Source organism: Chelmon rostratus, chromosome 9 (assembly GCF_017976325.1).
Source record: "Chelmon rostratus isolate fCheRos1 chromosome 9, fCheRos1.pri, whole genome shotgun sequence".
In the NCBI taxonomy this organism is placed as follows: domain Eukaryota; kingdom Metazoa; phylum Chordata; class Actinopteri; order Chaetodontiformes; family Chaetodontidae; genus Chelmon; species Chelmon rostratus.
Genome location: NC_055666.1, coordinates 28456484 through 28474329, shown reverse-complemented (window position 1 = coordinate 28474329; position 17846 = coordinate 28456484). Strand labels below are relative to the sequence as shown.

The following is a 17846-nucleotide window of genomic DNA, read 5'->3' as shown; positions in this document are numbered from 1 at the left end:
GCCGACTGCTGCAGGAAGGAGATTATTTCATCAGAGCAGATAAATAACTGGGCAGGAGCATCATTAAAAACTCATCAGCCAGCAGAGTGTGTTTGTGTGTGTGTGTGTGTGTGTGTGTGTTCACTCACTTCAGTTATCAGCCAAACAGATGTGACCATTGTGCTCCATTAATGAGAGTTTAGGGGAATAATTACAGCAAAATGAGGATGTTTCTGTGTGTTTTCACTTTTCCATCTGTTGAAGTTCAGCAGAGACACAGAGAACAACACAAGATATGAACCACTGCTGCTCAGACGCTTCTGGTGACCATGACTGTTCCTTTAGCGCCACCATCAGTTTAAGTTCTTACCCCTGAACTACACTGAATGAATTTTGTATCTTGATCGCTAAATTGAAATTGAATTTGGTTGTAGTGAAAACAACACCTCATTAGTCCTAACTTTTCTTTGTCCAAACTCAGAGGCATTGTGGGAAAAAGTATTTGAATAAATTAGTCTCTTAATTTGGATGCAGAATTTGCTGCTGTGTGATGACATCATTTCCTCTCGCTTATTTTGATGTTAACGAGCGACTATAATTCATGGAATGCCACACTGCCACCAAAACGCAGGTTTTATCGTAGTATAATCGTTCACACGATGAACTCTACGTGATTCAACGTTTAAAATATGAAGAGGGAGAGTTTGTGCTCCGAGCCGCTGGAGACTTTTAATTTGAAAAATCTGCAGGAAATGTTGAGAAGAAGAAGAAAACATGACTGCACACAGAGTGTGGATGAAAAGAGAGCTGCTGTGACTCTGTTGTTGCACTGATGGAACGAACGGACGAGCAGGAAAACGTGGAGGAAGTGATGAGTTTGTATCTAAAAAAACAGGAGCCAATCAGAAAAGAGCGAGAAGGCTCGTTAAAAGTTGATTGAATATATTAATAAAACAGAATGATTTGTATGTTCGAGCACATTAACAGACTGACTGCAGCCTGATAAACAGGCGTGACGTTGAGTCAGTGGACTGAATGAAGGGAAAGCAGACGCTGCGTGTGGGTCTAACAGGGATTACTGCAGATTTACCTTCACATAGCATTAACCCAGAGGGCTGATGGATGATGTTTCTGCAGCAGATGAAGGATTTAGCGTTTTATTTTCATGTTTTTACCCAGATTATGTCTTTTTTTTCTCTACCTGTTGATGACGACAAGCTGCTTCTCTCTGCCTGGTGAGTAATCCCGCGAAGCCGAAATGAAGCTGCCGCACAGAACAGGACACAGAGGAGGAGGAAAAATCAATGAGATAAATCACAGACATGCACAGATTGAATGTCCGACAGCGTTAACATCTATCAGAAGACAGATCGGTGAGGCTTCAGTGAATCAAAGCACCGAAGCTTTAATAAAGACAGAGAAAAACGTATCCTGTATTGACTGTGACTGATGACTGATGGCTCTCTGAAGGTTTCTCAGCAGCCTCATTCATCAGCTTCTGGAGTCAAAAAAACCCTAATTTGGGCAAAAGATGTGGATCTGAGGAGGAGCAACAGCCACAGCTGGATTTGATTGGTTGAGAGACCTGTCAGTCAAGTCCCACAGAGACAGAGCGACCTGCTAACTGTGCAGTGATTCTTACTGTCAGCCAAACCAACAGCATGTTACAAACGGTCGGACTTTCTGTCTGTGGCTCTCAGCTCATTGGTTCCCACTGAAGACGAAAATCTTAAAAAAAACTTCTCTGAAATATAAAGTTTCATGTTTAAAAAGCTTCAGTAATTTTCCTCAAACAGCTGCTCAGAGCAGTTTCCATCGCTCAGCCCGCAGGAAACCGAGCATCTGTTGGGACTATTTTCAGCAGCGGATGAATCCACATTTGGTGCTGTAGTGACGACGGTGTGTGTGTGTGTGTGTGTGTGTGTGTGTGTGTTAGTGAGTGAGTCAGAATAAAGTTCAGTCTGTGTGTGTTCACAGTGATGAATGAACAACAGTGATGTGTTTTAATGGAGCTCAATGGCTCAGAGGAAGAAGATCTATCAGCCTGTGATACTCACACAGATCTCATCATGCTACACCAGTCCTATTTATTTAACACTGTCCCGCCTGGTGTGGCCTGCTTTGAACTGGTTTGGCCTGGTTTGAACTGGTTTGGCCTGGTTTGGCCTGGTTTGAACTGGTTTTATCTGGTTTGAACTGGTTTGGCCTGGTTTGAACTGGTTTGGCCTGCTTTGGCCTGCTTTGAACTGGTTTGAACTGGTTTGAACCGGTTTGAACTGGTTTGGCCTGGTTTGAACTGGTTTGAACTGGTTTGGCCTGCTTTGAACTGGTTTGGCCTGGTTTGGCCTGGTTTAGCCTGGTTTGGCCTGGTTTAGCCTGGTCTAACCTGCTGTCTGCTCAGTTTATGCTGTCCGTGTGAACTCCTGCTCTGATGTTCAGAGTTGAAAACAAAGATTTTTCGGTTGTTGCCGTCTTGGCTGGGAGCTCGTTTATTTTTTGTTTGATGATTGATTGACAGTTCAGACTCACCTGTCACCTGTTCTCAAATCAGCGGAGAAAACCCAGAATAATCCCTCCCCCTCTTCTCCTCCTCCGCAGGAGATGTGGTGGATATCTACCAGAGGGAGTTCCTGGCGTTGAGGGAGCGCCTGCACTCGGCTGAGCAGGAGAACCTGCGGCGCTCCAAAGAGCTGAATCTGGTCCTGGAGGAGATCAAGAGGGCCATCGCCGAGAAACAGGCGCTGAGAGACATCAACCGCACCTGGAGCAGCCTCTCCGGTCAGAGAGGAGCAGATTATGTTGACATGTTTCATGATGATGATGATTTCTGTCTAATCTAATTTAACCTGGTTCAGTGTGGTTTAATCTGCTTTGAGTCTAGAGTAACCTGGTCTCACCTGGTCTCACCTTGCTCTGGTTTCAGAGGAGACGAGGCTGAAGTTGTGGAATGTGAGCAGCAGTAAAAACGTCCTGCAGCTTCCCTCCATCTTCCATCATCTTCCTCACCTGCTGAACCGAGAGGACAGCCTGCTGCCCGCTGTGCACCTGGGACAGGGACGCACCGGAGGTAAGACCGTCAACCATCATCATCATCATCATCATCATCATCATCATCATCATCATCATCAGACCTTTTAAATGTGAAATAAACACATTAACTCACTTATTCAATGTGTTTAAAGCTGAAGAAGGAAAACACACACACACACACACACACACACACACACACACACACACCTCCACTCCTGGCCTGGGGCACTTGACAGAACAAGCAACCCAGGCACAGTGCACCTTCCCTGGGGAAACATCTCACTGACCCCCCCCCCCCCCCCCCCCCCCCCCCCCCCCCCCCCCCCATCACACTCCACACCATGTCTGCTGGACCAAGGTCACAGTGTGTGTGTGTGTGTGTGTGTGTGTGTGTGTGTGTGTGTGTGTGTGTGTGTTTGGGCTGAGGGTGTCAAGTCTAATTTATCTGTAAAGCATTTTTTCTGCTGAGTAAACTATTTCCTGACAAGCCTGCTGTACACAAATAGAGATAAAACCAGAGAGAACAGACGCATCAGAAAAACGGAAGATGTGTGTGTGTGTGTGTGTGTGTATGTGTGTGTGTTGTGAATGTGCAGTCAAATGTATTTATGATGCACCTCGAGTAAAACAGGTTAGTCAGATGGAAAGAGCTTTATGGTGCCACAAAGGACGAACAGATAAAAACCAAGAGAAGACACGAGAAAAGTGTGTTTATCTGTGTGTGTGTGTGTGTGTGTGTGTGTGTATGTGACAAATCTGATTTATATGTTAAGCTTTTGAAACACAGCAGTGTTTTTTCCGGGGGATCAAGCAGAGAAAATCAAGTTAAAGAACGACAGCGAGGCTTTTAAATATACAGATATGTATAAGGCCAGAGTGTGTGTGTGTGTGTGTGTCCTCTCCTGTTAGCTGATTTTCACAGTTTGACTTCTGTCTCATCCTCATTTGTCCTGGTTCAGTCTGGTTTGGCTCAGTTTGGTTTAGTAAACAAACAAGTGAAGAGAGCCGTTATTCCAGCAGAGGCTTTTAATTTGAAACCTCCGCAGGAAGCAAGTGTTGCCTTTCATTGATGGTGACTTGATATCGGACAAAACAACAGTGAAGAGGAACGACTCACTCCCCACTGGCTCTGTTTGTTTGCTGGAAACACTGCCCACTCCCATTATTAAGGATTAACCACCGGCTGTGTCTATTTGCTGGGACCTGACACTCCCAGGCTCCTTGAACAGCCCTCTGTCTCTGCTCTGTGTATTGCAGAGACTCCTTGCAGGGCTTTCAGTACCACTGGGACTCCTCTACACCTACAGCCCCCCTGGACTATCGGGAACTTCCAGAACTCCACTTGAACCCAAACCGTTGACATTCCTCTTGACTTTCCACTGGCTGTTTGGATTTGCTGGAAACATTGCACACTCCCCGGCCTCCTAAACTAGCTGTGAACTACCTGCAGGCCGTGTGTATTTCCTGGGACCGTTCCACTTTCCCCGGCCTCTGAACTACCAACCTGTCGGTGTCTCACTGCCAGACCTCTTTAACTGCTGGCTCGGTGTATTCGCTGGAAACATTGAACACACTGGGTTTGGTTTCACACTGCCGTGCACAGGAGCTCCCGGCCGGCTCTGTGTAGTTGTTGGAAACATTTGAGTTTATCTCCTGACCGCAGACACACTCACTCTGAGCTGCTTTTCTCTTGTTCTGCTCGTTCTTCTCTCACCCAACTTTCATCACGACGTCGCCTTTCTCCATTCAGATGTTTTACACCCACAGGAGGCGAAGAACGATTCATAATGAAGTCTGACACACCTGCCACCACAGCAGGCCTGAGGGGGGGGGGGGGCACAGTCCGTCCCAGGACCGCTTTGAATCGCTCTTCTTCTGTTGTCTCTGCAGCGTCCGTGCTGTTAAAGGAGCTCCAGCTAAACTTTGACATCTCCTCCCTGTGTGTTCTTTGCAGTCTCCATAGTGATGGGGGTTCCCAGCGTGAAGAGGGAGGTGCACTCCTACCTGACCGACACACTCAGCTCTCTGGTGTCAGAGCTCAGCGCCGCAGAGAAGGAGGACTGTGTGATCGTCGTCCTCATCGCAGAGGTCAGTGTGTGTGAGTGTGTGTGTGTGTGGATAATTGGCTGTCAGTGTGAGTGTGTGTTGATGCGTGTGCTTCCTTGCATGCTTTCTAAAGGTCAGTGGTTTAGCTAATGAACCCCAACACACATACACACAGAGTGATAATGTCAGTGTTTAGCTAATGCTACCCTCCAACTGCTGCAGGGGAGTAAAACAGTGATGACGTGTGTGTGCGCTGAAGCGTTGAAGCTGTGAAGTGTGTGTGTGTGCTCTCATTTACATCAGTGTGTGTTTGCAGTGATGAAGTGATGAAGGTCACAGTCTGAGCGTCTCATGTTGTTTTATGTTGTAAATCTGACCTGTTTGCTGGATTCATGGACTCATCGTGAACAGGGAGCAGCACTGTCTGCTGGTCCAGTGCTGGACCAACTCCTGCAAACCCATTCAGCTAAAATGAGCCCAAACCGTGGAGCCTCCTGCCAGAGATCTGGTCCCGACAGCAGCCCGACAGGAAACGTTTGTCCTGTTTGTCAGCGGGTCGGGCTGACACACTGAACCGGTCGGTTTGGGGAAGAACTGCTGGAGCTTTTTGCAGTTTGGCAGAACACAAACCTCCTGAATCCACGAGGCTCCTCATGAAGCTCTGGCAGCTGTGTTTGGACTCAGAGCCGGTTCACAGCTGGTCCCTCGGTGCCAGGATGCACCTGAGTGTGTTGGCATCCAGCCACAGCCTGGACTCGGGCCTGAACCAGCCGGTTGCCCAGAGCAACGTCCCACTTTACAGGATTTCCATGTTTCTAGTCAGAGCTGCATGAAGGCTGCACCACCTTCTCTCTGATTGTCAGCATCGACAGCTCTGATTGGCTCTCTTGTTTCTGTCACTGCAGAAATACATTAACCATCTTGTACTGGTTACCATTATATTACCAGTGGGAAGCAATGGAAAGCACAATAATCAAACATTTGATCATAACTAGTTTGAAATATATTTTGTAATTTTTGTATTTATATGTACATAAATCCTTCTTTGCTGCCCCTCCAGCAGCTCAGGCAGCAAACCTACGTCCTCGTGTTCAGTCACCTGTAGAGCAGGTTGCTTTGAAGCAGCCTGTTAGAAAAGTCTGGTACAAATAAAGTTTGATTGACTGATGAGACGGGACGCCTGCAGGGTGACTCATGACCTCAGTATTTCCTGTTTGGAACCAGACTCCCCTTCATCGTCTTCAGCCTCAGACTCTTCCCAGCTTACAGTGTGTGAAACCCTGCATCACCTGCCCTCCAGCTGCCCTCCAGCTGCCCTCTACCTGCCCTCCACCTGCCCTCCAGCTGCCCTCTACCTGCCCTTCACCTGCCCTCCACCTGCCCTCCAGCTGCCCTCCGTCTGCCCTCCAGCTGCCCTCCACCTGCCCTCTACCTGCCCTCTACCTGCCCTCCAGCTGCCCTCTACCTGCCCTCCAGCTGCCCTCTACCTGCCCTTCACCTGCCCTCCAGCTGCCCTTTACCTGCCCTCCAGCTGCCCTCTACCTGCCCTCCACCTGCCCTCCAGCTGCCCTTTACCTGCCCTCCAGCTGCCCTCTACCTGCCCTTCACCTGCCCTCCACCTGCCCTCCAGCTGCCCTCCACCTGCCCTCCACCTGCCCTCCAGCTGCCCTCCAGCTGCCCTCTACCTGCCCTCTACCTGCCCTCCACCTGCCCTCCAGCTGCCCTCCACCTGCCCTCGGCTGGTGTTCAGAGTTTTGTGTGTTCTTCAGAGACAGAGACAGAATACTGGAGGTGTTCTGCCTCTGATCACAGACCTGTTCATGTGAATTAAAGAGTTGCTGTGGGTCTGCAGGGTTGGAGTTAAAGCTACATCACATGTTCTTCTTCTCTTTCAGTGCAACAGCCTTCAGTCATGTAAAATTCATGTTACACATCTCTCCACTTTAAAAGCTGTAAGTGCTTTCGCTGCAAAACAAACCCTGCGGAGAAACCGTGTGACGAGTTCATGCTTCAGAAGAAGATCTCTGGACCCTCGAACCTGAACGGCAGTCTGAGCTCAGGCCGAATCCATCAAGTGAGATGAAAACAGAAACCCTGAAGCCATTTTAAACATCAGCCCCGGAGGGAAAATGACCAACGGAGACACAAATGAAACAGAAAGTGTCTGAAAGTGACAGTGAGAGGACTCGCAGCCGGACTCGAATCTCCAGAGCAGCTTCGCTCTGAACTCTCCGGGAAGAGGCCTCGTACGGTGGCCCGGAGAGCTCAACTGACTGCGGCTGAAGACAACATCTCCAGTCTGACACCACGTGTGCAGCGTTTAGAGAAAAGGCTGCTGGAGCGGCTTCAGCTGGAGCTCGTGTGCAGCTAATGCAAACCGCCTTGAGTCTGTCTGTAGACCACCTCGCTGTGGGAAGCAGATCCACCACCAAAACAATGTCTGGACCTTGTTTGAGGCTCCCATCATGCCCTCAGAGGCTTTTGCCCAGGAAATCTCTGGCGTCTCTTTTTGGCGTTGAAATGTGTCACATCAACAACTTTCGGTGTGTGTGTGTCAGAAACTCGGCGGCTCACAGAGAGACGAGGACTCTCAGTAAATATTGACAGCAAAAAGCGAGAAGCATCTAAACTGCGTCTGCTGCTCGTTAATGCTGAGCTCTGTGGTAAGCTCCACCCAGCTGGCACCTCCGGGTCGCCAAAACAAACCACAAGCTCTCCGCAGAGACGGGGGAGCAGCAGCTCGGCTCGGCTGCTGGAAACACGTGTGACCTCTCAGAGACCTTCGGAGCCAGATGATTGGGTCCCAGAGGAAGTCCATCTGGGCTGCGATTGGCCGAGCAGGAGGCTGAGCTCTGATGTCATCGATTGCTCAAGTTGTTGTTGATGTTCGAGTGGGAACAAATGTGTGTGTGTGTGTGTGTGTGTGTGTGTGTGTGTGTGTGTGTGTGTGTGTTTATGTGTGTTTTGGTGCAGAAAAACAAAAAACTTTCAGATGACCTCACTGTGTCATGTGTGTGCACAAGCGTCTCTTTGCGTCTGCGTCTGTTTCCTAGGAAACAACCAACACGTCTGTATCTGTAACTGTGAATGAGGTGGACAAAATATTAGAAACAGCCGTCAGTGTAACGCTGACCAGTTCACAAACCTCGTCCTCCAAACGGAGCATGAGGTCGAATCGCCCCCTCTCCAACCTGAAGGGAGGATTTCTGTTTACTTGAATCAAACCTGGTCAAAACCAGGTGACCGGTCTTATCCAGGCAGGGGGCAGGTGAGAAGACAGAACGTCTTCTGTCCTCTGTGGGTGATGAAAATATGAAATAAACTAATCTGTACCAGCTGGACTTCCTTCATGTCTCACTGGAAGCTTCAAACTAAACCAGCCCTGTTTCCTTGCTTTCCCGCCATTTCCTGTGTGACTCAGCAGTAAGCTGAACTCTCATTGGCCGACACACGTCAGCTTGTCGAGGTGTTTCATTGTCACCTGTCAGCTCTGCAGGACAGGTGAAGGTTTGACCGCCATGGGTCAGAGGGGCCACAGAACAGGAAGCATCAGAAACCTCAACCCAAAACGTTCGGTATGAGCTTTAGTTTATCTCTCACGGCAGTCGGACCGGTACTTCCTGACTGCTTCCTGCGGCGGAGCCACTTCCTGCTGGCTCCATGTTGTCTAACAGATTTGATTCTATGAGACTTTTCACTTGTGATTTCAGGTGTTTTTCTACTGATTGATCATAGTTTGGGCCTGCGCGTGTCACCTGACCTGCAGAACCCACAACTTCCTGGTCCTTCTGCTGATGTCACAATAACACCTGACACCTGACTGTGTGTATCTGTGTGTGTTTTCAGGCCGACCAGCAGTACGCCAGCAGTGTAGCAGACAACCTGAAGCGCCTGTAAGTCCACCTGCATGATGGGATGCCGTTTCTATGGCAACAGATATGAGGGGATTCTTCACCTCCACTGTGTGTGTGTGTGTGTGTGTGTGTGTGTGTGTGTGTGTGTGTTAAATGTTGGCTCGTACAAGTCAGCCTTTGATCGGTGTGTGTGTGTGTTCCATTGTTCGCGGCATGTAGTCAAAGTGCAGCATGATTAATTTATCACACACACACACACACACACACACGCAGGATAAACTGTGTCAGCAGCAGGAGCCTTTTTGTAAAATAACTTCTACACTCAAAGATCACATGTGATTTTTCCTTCCTTCACTTCCTCCTCCCTCCCTTCCTCATCCCCTTTTTTCCTTTCCTTCTTCGTCCTTTTGTTACCTCCTTCTTTGACTCCATCAGTCTTTTCCTCCTCACTCCCCCCTCTGTCACATCCTTTTCTTCTGGACCTCTTTCTTTCAGTCTTTGTCTTTTCTCGCTCATCTCCTTCGTCTGTTTCGACGTGACGTGTGAAGACATCGTGTTGAATGTTAAATGTCAGAGAACAAACACTAACGTCTTCTTCGTGTCTCAGTTTTCCAGCAGAGATTCAGTCGGGTCTGTTGGAGGTCGTCTCTCCGTCCGTCCACTTCTACCCTGACTTCTCCCGCCTCCGAGAGTCCTTTGGAGACCCCAAAGAGAGAGTCAGGTCTGTGTGTGTGTGTGTGTGTGTGTGTGTGACTGTGTGTAAAAAGAAAAAAACCTCTGGTTTATTTAACACTTTGCCAACAGCATGACTCAGACTTCATGGAACAGCCTTGTGCTTTATGTGTGTGTGTGTGTGTGTGTGTGTGGACACGTTGTGGGGACTCTCCTTCATTTGGGGACAAGGCTCCATAAAGTAAATGATTAAATTTTAGGAGTGAATTTGGTTTTTGTGTCGACTCTCAGCACTTCTCTTTTCTGAATAATGATCAGTAATATTCACTTTCCACACCAGCTGGCTCTTCGTCTGTGATGTTGTCTGTTGTAGGAAACACGAAACCTTTCATCAATCAGACAGATGATCAGTTTGTCTGATTGATTAATCACCTCACAGTGTGTGATGGACTTAACGTGGAAGCAGATTTGGTGAATTAGATTATTATGACTCAGTCGTTCATGTCAAAGCAGGATTTTACTGTTGGAGCTGGTTGAGCTTCATTTGAACTAATGATTCTTTTCATTCTGGATCAATCAGCTGATTATTTCCTCCATTAATCGATTGATCGTTCGGTTTGGAAACATTGTGACATATCATACATAGATGATTGTTCAGTGAAAGAACGTTCCAGCTGAGGCTGCTGATGTCAGCAGGTCAAAGTATTCTGTGTGAATGTCTTAAAACACTCGTCTGAGTCAAATCTTAAGGAAGAATAACGTTTTGTCTGCCCTCCATCGTGGAACATGTGATCCTGCTGAAGTGGGATTGGTCCAGAGCGACGGCAGAGTGAAAGCTGGCTGGAGATCTGCCGCTCCGTCTGAAGTGGTCCTTGGTTGGTCCTCTGTCGGCTTGCTGCTCAGAATATAAACGTGGCTTTAAATTAAACATGAGGCTTAAATGGAGATTTATAAACTGAATTAAACTGAGTCCATAAATCAGAGACTTGAGGATCTGTTAGAAGTTTGTTTCTGGAGCTGCTGATGAGCAGTTTAGTTCTCCTGCAGGTTAACGGACGTCCAGACATCTACTCAGACTTTACTGAAAAGTTGAGGTTTTTAGGTTTTTAAATGCTTTTCAGTGATGTACGAAATCCTTAAATCCTTCACATCACAGTGTTGTTACAGGCCTCAGGGGCCCTCAGGGGCCCTCAGGGGCCCAAATGCTGTATAAACTAATAAAACTAGTTGTTTCACTCAGAGCGACTTTATAAGTTTCACTTTACTGAGTCTCTGACCTTAACTTTAAATAGCTGCAGTTTATCGTAATTAAAGCTCTCTCTCCCTCTCTCTCTCTCTCTCACATGCACACACACACACACACACACACACACACACACACACACACACACAGAGTCACTCACCTGTATGTGTGTGTGATTTATCAGCTCCAATAATCAGAGACAGTTTGGTGACGGTGTGTTTCTCACTGTGTGTGTGTGTGTGTGTGTGTGTGTGTGTGTGTGTGTTTGTGTTAAACAGTTCCCCAGGCTTCTGTCAGCCTGTCATGGCTAATTCATGAGGCTCTGAACCACACTGAGCAAGTTCACCACACACACACACACACACACACACACACACACACACACACACACACACACACCACACACACACACACACACACACACACTTCCTTCAAGAGTCAGTGTCCAGATCAAGGTGACATCATTTTAGTTAATAAACTGTTGCTCCGCCCCTTTGGTCTTGTTTCCGTGGTAACAGTGGAGAGAGAGGGACGAGGCGAGTAAAGGAGGACAGAAGGGGAATTTAGAGTGAGGGAAGGACTGAAGGGAGGCAAGAGGAGGAGTGAAGTAAAGAAGGGATGGATGAAGAAAGGACGGAGACAGGAAAGAGGGGAGGAGGTGAATAAAGGGAAGGAAGGAGGTGCAGAGGGTGAATGGAGGGGGAGGACAAAGGAAGAACAAACAGACACATTTAAATGAATTCTAGTGAAATCGCAGCGATCATCGTGTGTTCAGCTTTGGTCAACTCTGACCTGCGAAGCTGCTGACCAATAGCGAGCCGTCCTGACAGTGTTGATATTTGAGAGGATGAAGAGTCCAACATGGAGGAAGCTGCTGTCGTTTATCAGCTGTGTTTCACCTCTGTTGACCCTTTGCTGTCAGAGTGTAAACTGCTCCACAACACGCTTCATAGACCGTTAGCAGACAGATTAGCTATCGTGTGGTCGTATTGTGCCGTTAGCCATCGAGCTAAGCTAACAAACTCTGCGTTCCCTCCTCAGTAACCTGCTGGTGAGCAGGTGGTGCTCAGTGGTGCTGAAACATCAAGTGAAATGAAGTAAAGCGATAAAAGCTGCAGATGAAACGTGTGTTTGTTGAATCCTGCAGGGCTTCAGTCTTTGTAAGCTGCTGTCAGAGATGTAAACATTTAAAAAGGAGCATTCAAGCATCTCCGTCTTTTTTTGAATCTTCGTCTCTTTTCGTGCTCTTCTCAGGACAGTTTGTCAGAAATGAAGAAGGTCTGACACCTCCTCTCTGTCTGCTGGGTTATTTTCATCCTCCTCCTCCTCCTCTGGAGGAGCAGGGCAGCGGTTTAAAACTTCTCTCTTCCTGCAGAGAGTCTGGAGGGCTGGAGGAAGACTGTGCTTCATAATGTATGAAGGAAGGACTGAGCAGGTAGAGAGACTCAGCAGAGGAAGAGGAGGGAGAAGTGAGTCGAGGAGCATGAACACATTTCTCTTCATCTTGTTCTAACTTTTGTAAAAAGAAATCTGCTCCTTGTTTTCTTCTGTTGGCTCAAACAGAGATAACGAGACGTTGTGGAGACGCTGATATTTATATTTATATTCAGGAAATCTATAGTTTGGCCATCAGTATTCATATTTAAGCTGTTTTTACCTATATTTGGCTATATATCTTTAATTTTGGGCCATTTACTATATTTACCACTTCAGACTGTGTGTAATATCACTGTTGTCATTGAATTCTTTGGTTTGAGGAGTCTGGGGGTGTAAATAACTCACTGAAGTGGCAGAGCGCCGTATTCAGAATTTCATTGGCTGTTCAAAGCGTCAGTCATCTGCAAACTCGCCTGTGATTGGCTCAGTCGTCACACAGAAGAAGAGAAGAGAACTTCTGCTCACCTCAGATTGTTATTGGCCGCTCTGGTTGCTCGGCTTCATTTGGCAGATCATGATTGGTCAAGTCAGGTGTCATTTAAAACCTGAGACGCCACGGAGGAACTGGAGACGAGATGGCGGCCTCCAGAAGACAAAAACGTCTTTCTGTGGATCATTATCGTGATCTGGACTGAATATCTTCACTGCAGTGGATCTTCTGGAGCAGCAGGCGGGACGTCGGAGCTGTGAAGGTTTAACGACATTAACGAGTTTTCAGTTCACATCCTTCACGATCTGAGCAGACGCAGATCAGGACGACCTGCGCCGCGAGCAGCAACCACGTCTGACTCTGGTTCCGGTGGATAGAATGATGAATATCACCTGCAGCTCAGCGTCTCTCCTCTCGGTCAGGTGTGAAACACCTGACTGCAGACCTGATGATGATGATGATGGACGATGGAATCACTGACAGCGACAGGACAACAGAGGATGTAGCGACCCGAGGAGCCGCTCTGTGCTCCGTCCTCTTAAAACCCTGCTTGTGGTTTTTGGGCGGAGGATCAGCTGACTTCCAGCTCCATGCTGGAGACGAGACGAGGCTGCTTCTGTGATAACTTCACTGTTTCCTATAAAAAGCTCCTTCCTCCAGGACCGTTTTTAGACCTCAGCGGGTTATAGAAGTCTATTGACTCCCCGCCGTAAAAACCACTTTAAACTGAGGATAAACTGTTGTGTGAGGAGAGGAGGGGAGGCTGGGGGGGTTTATGGAACAATAAAGCCAAAGAGATGACGGAGGGGTGGAGGGGGTGTCTCCTGTCCGCAGGGCTGATGGAGTTCATCACATGCTCAACACATGAACGCCTGCGGGGGGCGTTTCCTGACGGGGTCAGACGTCACGACTCACATCAGAAACATGGAAACAGAAGCTGCAGAAGCTGTTTAAACGCCGCCGTGTCACTTCTGTGCAAACTGTTGAGACGCAGCAGAAGAACTGAGACGCTCTGAACTGAAATAAAACTCGAGGAGAAATCCTCCTCTGATATGTTTCTGTTCCATCAGTCAGGTTCTTCTTTTCTTTGGTCATTCAGGGAGAATTCTAATGCAGGAATCATTAAAAAGAGACCGGATCGATGTCAGAGGTCTCCGCTCTGCCTCAGCTTCTATTTGGCTTCATTTAATTATTAACGCTGACACATTTTCAGTAAGAACAGACGATGTTCACCTAAAATAACAACGTTAAATAAATCGACATGTTTCAGTCTCATAAATGTTCCAATAAAACACAACTTAACTTCTTTCATGATGAGTGAAAGTACTAATACAGCTAAAAATACCCCGCTGCAAGAAGTTCTGCATTCAAAACTCACTCAAGAAAACACCCAGAACTTACAAATCAGTACAATGGACTTAAAGTATCAGCAGTAAAAGTACAGCAGCTTCATGCAGTAAAAGTACAGCGGTATTATCAGCTTCATGCAGTAAAAGTACAGCAGTGTTATCAGCTTCATGCAGTAAAAGTACAGCAGTGTTATCAGCTTCATGCAGTAAAAGTACAACAGTATCAACAGCTTCATGCAGTAAAAGTACAGCAGTATTACTAGCTTCATGTTGTAAAAGTACAGCAGTATTACTAGCTTCATGTCGTAAAAGTACTGGCTGTGTGTGTTTGTGTGTGCATGTGTGAGTATGTGACTCTGTATCTGTGAGTGTGTGACTCAATGTGTATATGTGTGTGTGTGTTTCTATGTGTGAGTGTGACTCTGTGTGTGTGTGTGTGTGCTCTGCTGTGGAGCCTCGCTGCTGTTTACTGAAGCTCGTCTGTTCACACACTGATTCAATTCGTGGCTGATTGCTTTATGCTGTTTGTGGGTTTCTCCGTCAGGTTTCTCCGTCAGGTTTCTCCGTCAGGTTTCTCCGTCAGGCTGACGTGTCGGCTGAGTGCGTTGTGTTAAAACTTCAGCCTTCATGTCAGAAACTGCACATATTTGATGTCACTGATGGTGGCGTTGAGGCTGCAATGATGCAGATCGGAGAAGAAGAGCTGCTGGTGATCAGCTGAACAAACCACGACATGTGTCCAGAATCACATGACTCAGGTGTCTGATCCACCAGCAGCTGCATGAACTACCTGCCGTCTCTGTGTGGGTCATGATGGCACTTCTGTCTGGAGACTGTGCAGGTTCTCATGTTCCAGTGTGGAATCATTCACGTCCATTAAAATATTACATATTTGCTGTATATATAATTTTAAAATAATGGATTTTTAATAGTATATATTTATCCACTTTGTTCTTTACTGGCATTAAACATTTTACTTTTTACCTTCAGGGTCATAAAGAGGGGGGGGGGGTTGATCATCCTTCATGTCTTCAAACTGGTGATTCAGGGTGGAGCTTTACTGGAGGTGTTTGTTCTGCCCCCTGCTGTTCAGTCGTGTCCCAGCTTCCAGGCTGAGTCTGAACTTTGACAAGTGAAGGACGATGCATTGATGAAACCTGGGAACTGTACGACAGAATCATATCCAAACGTCTCAGGTGTTATCAGTTCCACCGAAGAGATATTTCTCTGAACGGTCACACTGAAAGTCAAACTTTAAAGAAAAGTCTGAACTTTAAAAACAGGTTCGAGTGTCAGAACTTAACGACCCCTCAGATGTATCTGCTGACCCTTTGGAGGGGCCCGACCCCCAGGTTGAAAGTACCTGAAGCAGATAATGCTGCTGTACTTTTAGTGCATGAAGCTGACAGTACTGTACAGTGCTGGAGTATTTGTACATGGTGGTGTTGCTGGAGTACTTCTTCTTCAGGTGAGAGGGTGGAGGTGGAGGTTTTGATGCCTTCAGGTACAACCCGTCGTCTCGTGTTTTCAGCTGTTTCAGAGGAATCTTTGCTGCTCAGGAGATTCACGTCACTGTCACATGATTCTGTCTGTAAACGTGGCGAGCTTCATCTGAGTACTGCGCTGTTTAATGCAGATGGTGATGATGATAGTGATGATGTTGATGATGATGATGATGATGATGATGGTGATGATGATAGTGATGATGGTGATGATGATGATGATGATGATGATGGTGATGATGATGATAATGATGACGAAGGTGTTGGTATGAAGATGTCACTGATGTGTGTTTTGACAAACATACGCTGCTGTACTAGTTACACTGGGAGGATCAACACACAGCATGTGTGTGTGCGTGTGTGTGCGTGTGTGTGTGTGTGTGTGTGTGTGTGTGTGTGTGTGTGTGTGTGTGTGTGTGTTTGTGTGTGTGTGCGTGAGATCTCATGGCTCATTGAATCTTTTGTCCCTGGTGGCATTTTTCTGATTATCCACTAAGCAGCTGTTATTATAGCTTAGAGTGTGTGTATGTGTGTGTGTGTGTGTGTGTGTGTGTAAACGTGTGTATTACAGGAAGGCAAACAGCTTTTCTTGTTGCTAATCTTTCTCTCCTCCTCCCATCTTGTTCCTCCTCATCCTCCTTCTTCTTTTCTTCTTCTCCTCCCTCTTCATTTTTCTCCTCCTCCTCCTCCTCCTCCTCCTCCTCCTCCTCCTCCTCAGGTGGAGGACGAAGCAGAACCTGGACTACTGCTTCCTGATGATGTACGCTCAGTCTAAAGGAACGTACTACGTGCAGGTAGGGTTCACCTCCAGAGGACGAACACTTCCTCTCACTTCTGTGTCGTCTGCATCTCTTTGCGGCGTCTTCGTCAGTTTTCCGTCAGGTGACGCTGAACATGCATGTAACCCTCTTCATGTCAAACACGTGACCTCCGGGTCGTTCATGTTTACAGTGTGTACAGTTCAGCTGTCGACACACGAGCGAAAAGACGAAACGTGTTGACGTGTCACATTCAGCCGCGTCAGCTGATGTTCCTGTTCTGCCTCTAATAACTCAGGATTAAAATCAAAGCGTCTCTGATGTAACTCTGCTGGTGTGTGAGGCTGATGAAACTGTTGCATTGTGGGTAGACTGACAGGGACGTTAATGGAGGTGTCTCTGTGGCTTCATCACACGGTCTTTGTTCCCTTTAAAGATGAAAAGAAGAAGAGTAAGCGTTTCCTGCGTTTCCCGACATCTGAGAGGAAGAACATGTCGGAACTCTTCGCTGCTGAACCGCACTTTAACTGAAGGTTAATGAAGAAAGAAATATCTCACATCTTCCACAGCTTCCAACCAAAAAGTCTGATGTAAGAGAGCGAGAGCGTGTAACCGATGGACCGCCCCCCCGCCTCCCGCCTCCATGTTAAAGACGTGATGTGAGTCAGTGTTGAGGACGGAGACGTTACAGTATTATAAAGAACAGAAGAGATGATAAAGGAGAGCAGTGCAGCTTCATGCTTCAACATTCAGCACTACAACCCCCCGCAGATCCTGAATCAGCCAGTTTTAACCCCATGAAGGAGACTGTTTGAGTCCAGGAACTACATTTCAGCCCTGGTTTGTCTGGTTTGAATGTTAATGCAGGTTCCTGTGGTAGAAGGGAAGTGAAATAAGGAACGAGAGGAAACGGGAAATAAAGGGAGAGAGGTGAAAGCTGGTCTGAGATCAGCTGATGTTAGTGTCTGAGTTAAAAACTGAATCTGGATCTCCAGTCTGAGGAGCTTCTCGTGGACCTGGGCAGCGTTTTGTCGCCTCTCTGACAGGAAGCTGCTGCTCCGTCATTTTCACAGTCGGACTCCAGATGAAGTCTCAGATGAATGTTTCGGTTGTTTTTTTTCTCGCAGTGTGATTCGTGCCTCTTTATGTGGGGGCTGTTGTGCTGTCCAGGTTTGTCCTTGAACGCGGCTTTTCCTGCTGGAGCCGAACTGGGTAATTTTCTAGTGATGGAGCAATCTCCCCGCCATCATCTCTGCTGGTGGCGGCAGTGACGGAGCTCCGGCTGCTCCCACAGGAGGCCTTTTGACGGCAGCAGAGCCAGAATCGCTGTTTCGACTCCTAAACTTGGTCTGAACTTTGCAGTTTTTCCTGGGTGGTGTGTAGTGACAGGATGGAGGGAGGTGGGGGGGGGGGGTAATTACTCCATGTCGACTCTCCCTGGAGGATGTAAATGTCTGTCAGGAAGCTGCGGAGCATCTTCTGCAGAACAGAAATGATTTTATCATTAAGGTTTGTGCAGAAGCTCCTTATTTAACAAGCTAATTAT

The 17846-nt window shown here is 47.3% G+C and overlaps 1 protein-coding gene across 1 annotated transcript in view; it reads left to right on the top strand.

The window, feature by feature from the left end:
• mgat4b (alpha-1,3-mannosyl-glycoprotein 4-beta-N-acetylglucosaminyltransferase B) overlaps nucleotides 1-17846 on the top strand; it is an 82449-nt gene that overhangs the window by 39755 nt on the left and 24848 nt on the right. Inside the window, exons 2-7 of the mRNA XM_041944023.1 lie at nucleotides 2578-2757; nucleotides 2903-3046; nucleotides 4964-5097; nucleotides 8902-8948; nucleotides 9517-9630; nucleotides 16261-16336. Of these exons, the coding sequence (XP_041799957.1) occupies nucleotides 2578-2757; nucleotides 2903-3046; nucleotides 4964-5097; nucleotides 8902-8948; nucleotides 9517-9630; nucleotides 16261-16336 (695 nt within the window). The remainder of the gene's footprint in view (nucleotides 1-2577; nucleotides 2758-2902; nucleotides 3047-4963; nucleotides 5098-8901; nucleotides 8949-9516; nucleotides 9631-16260; nucleotides 16337-17846) is intronic.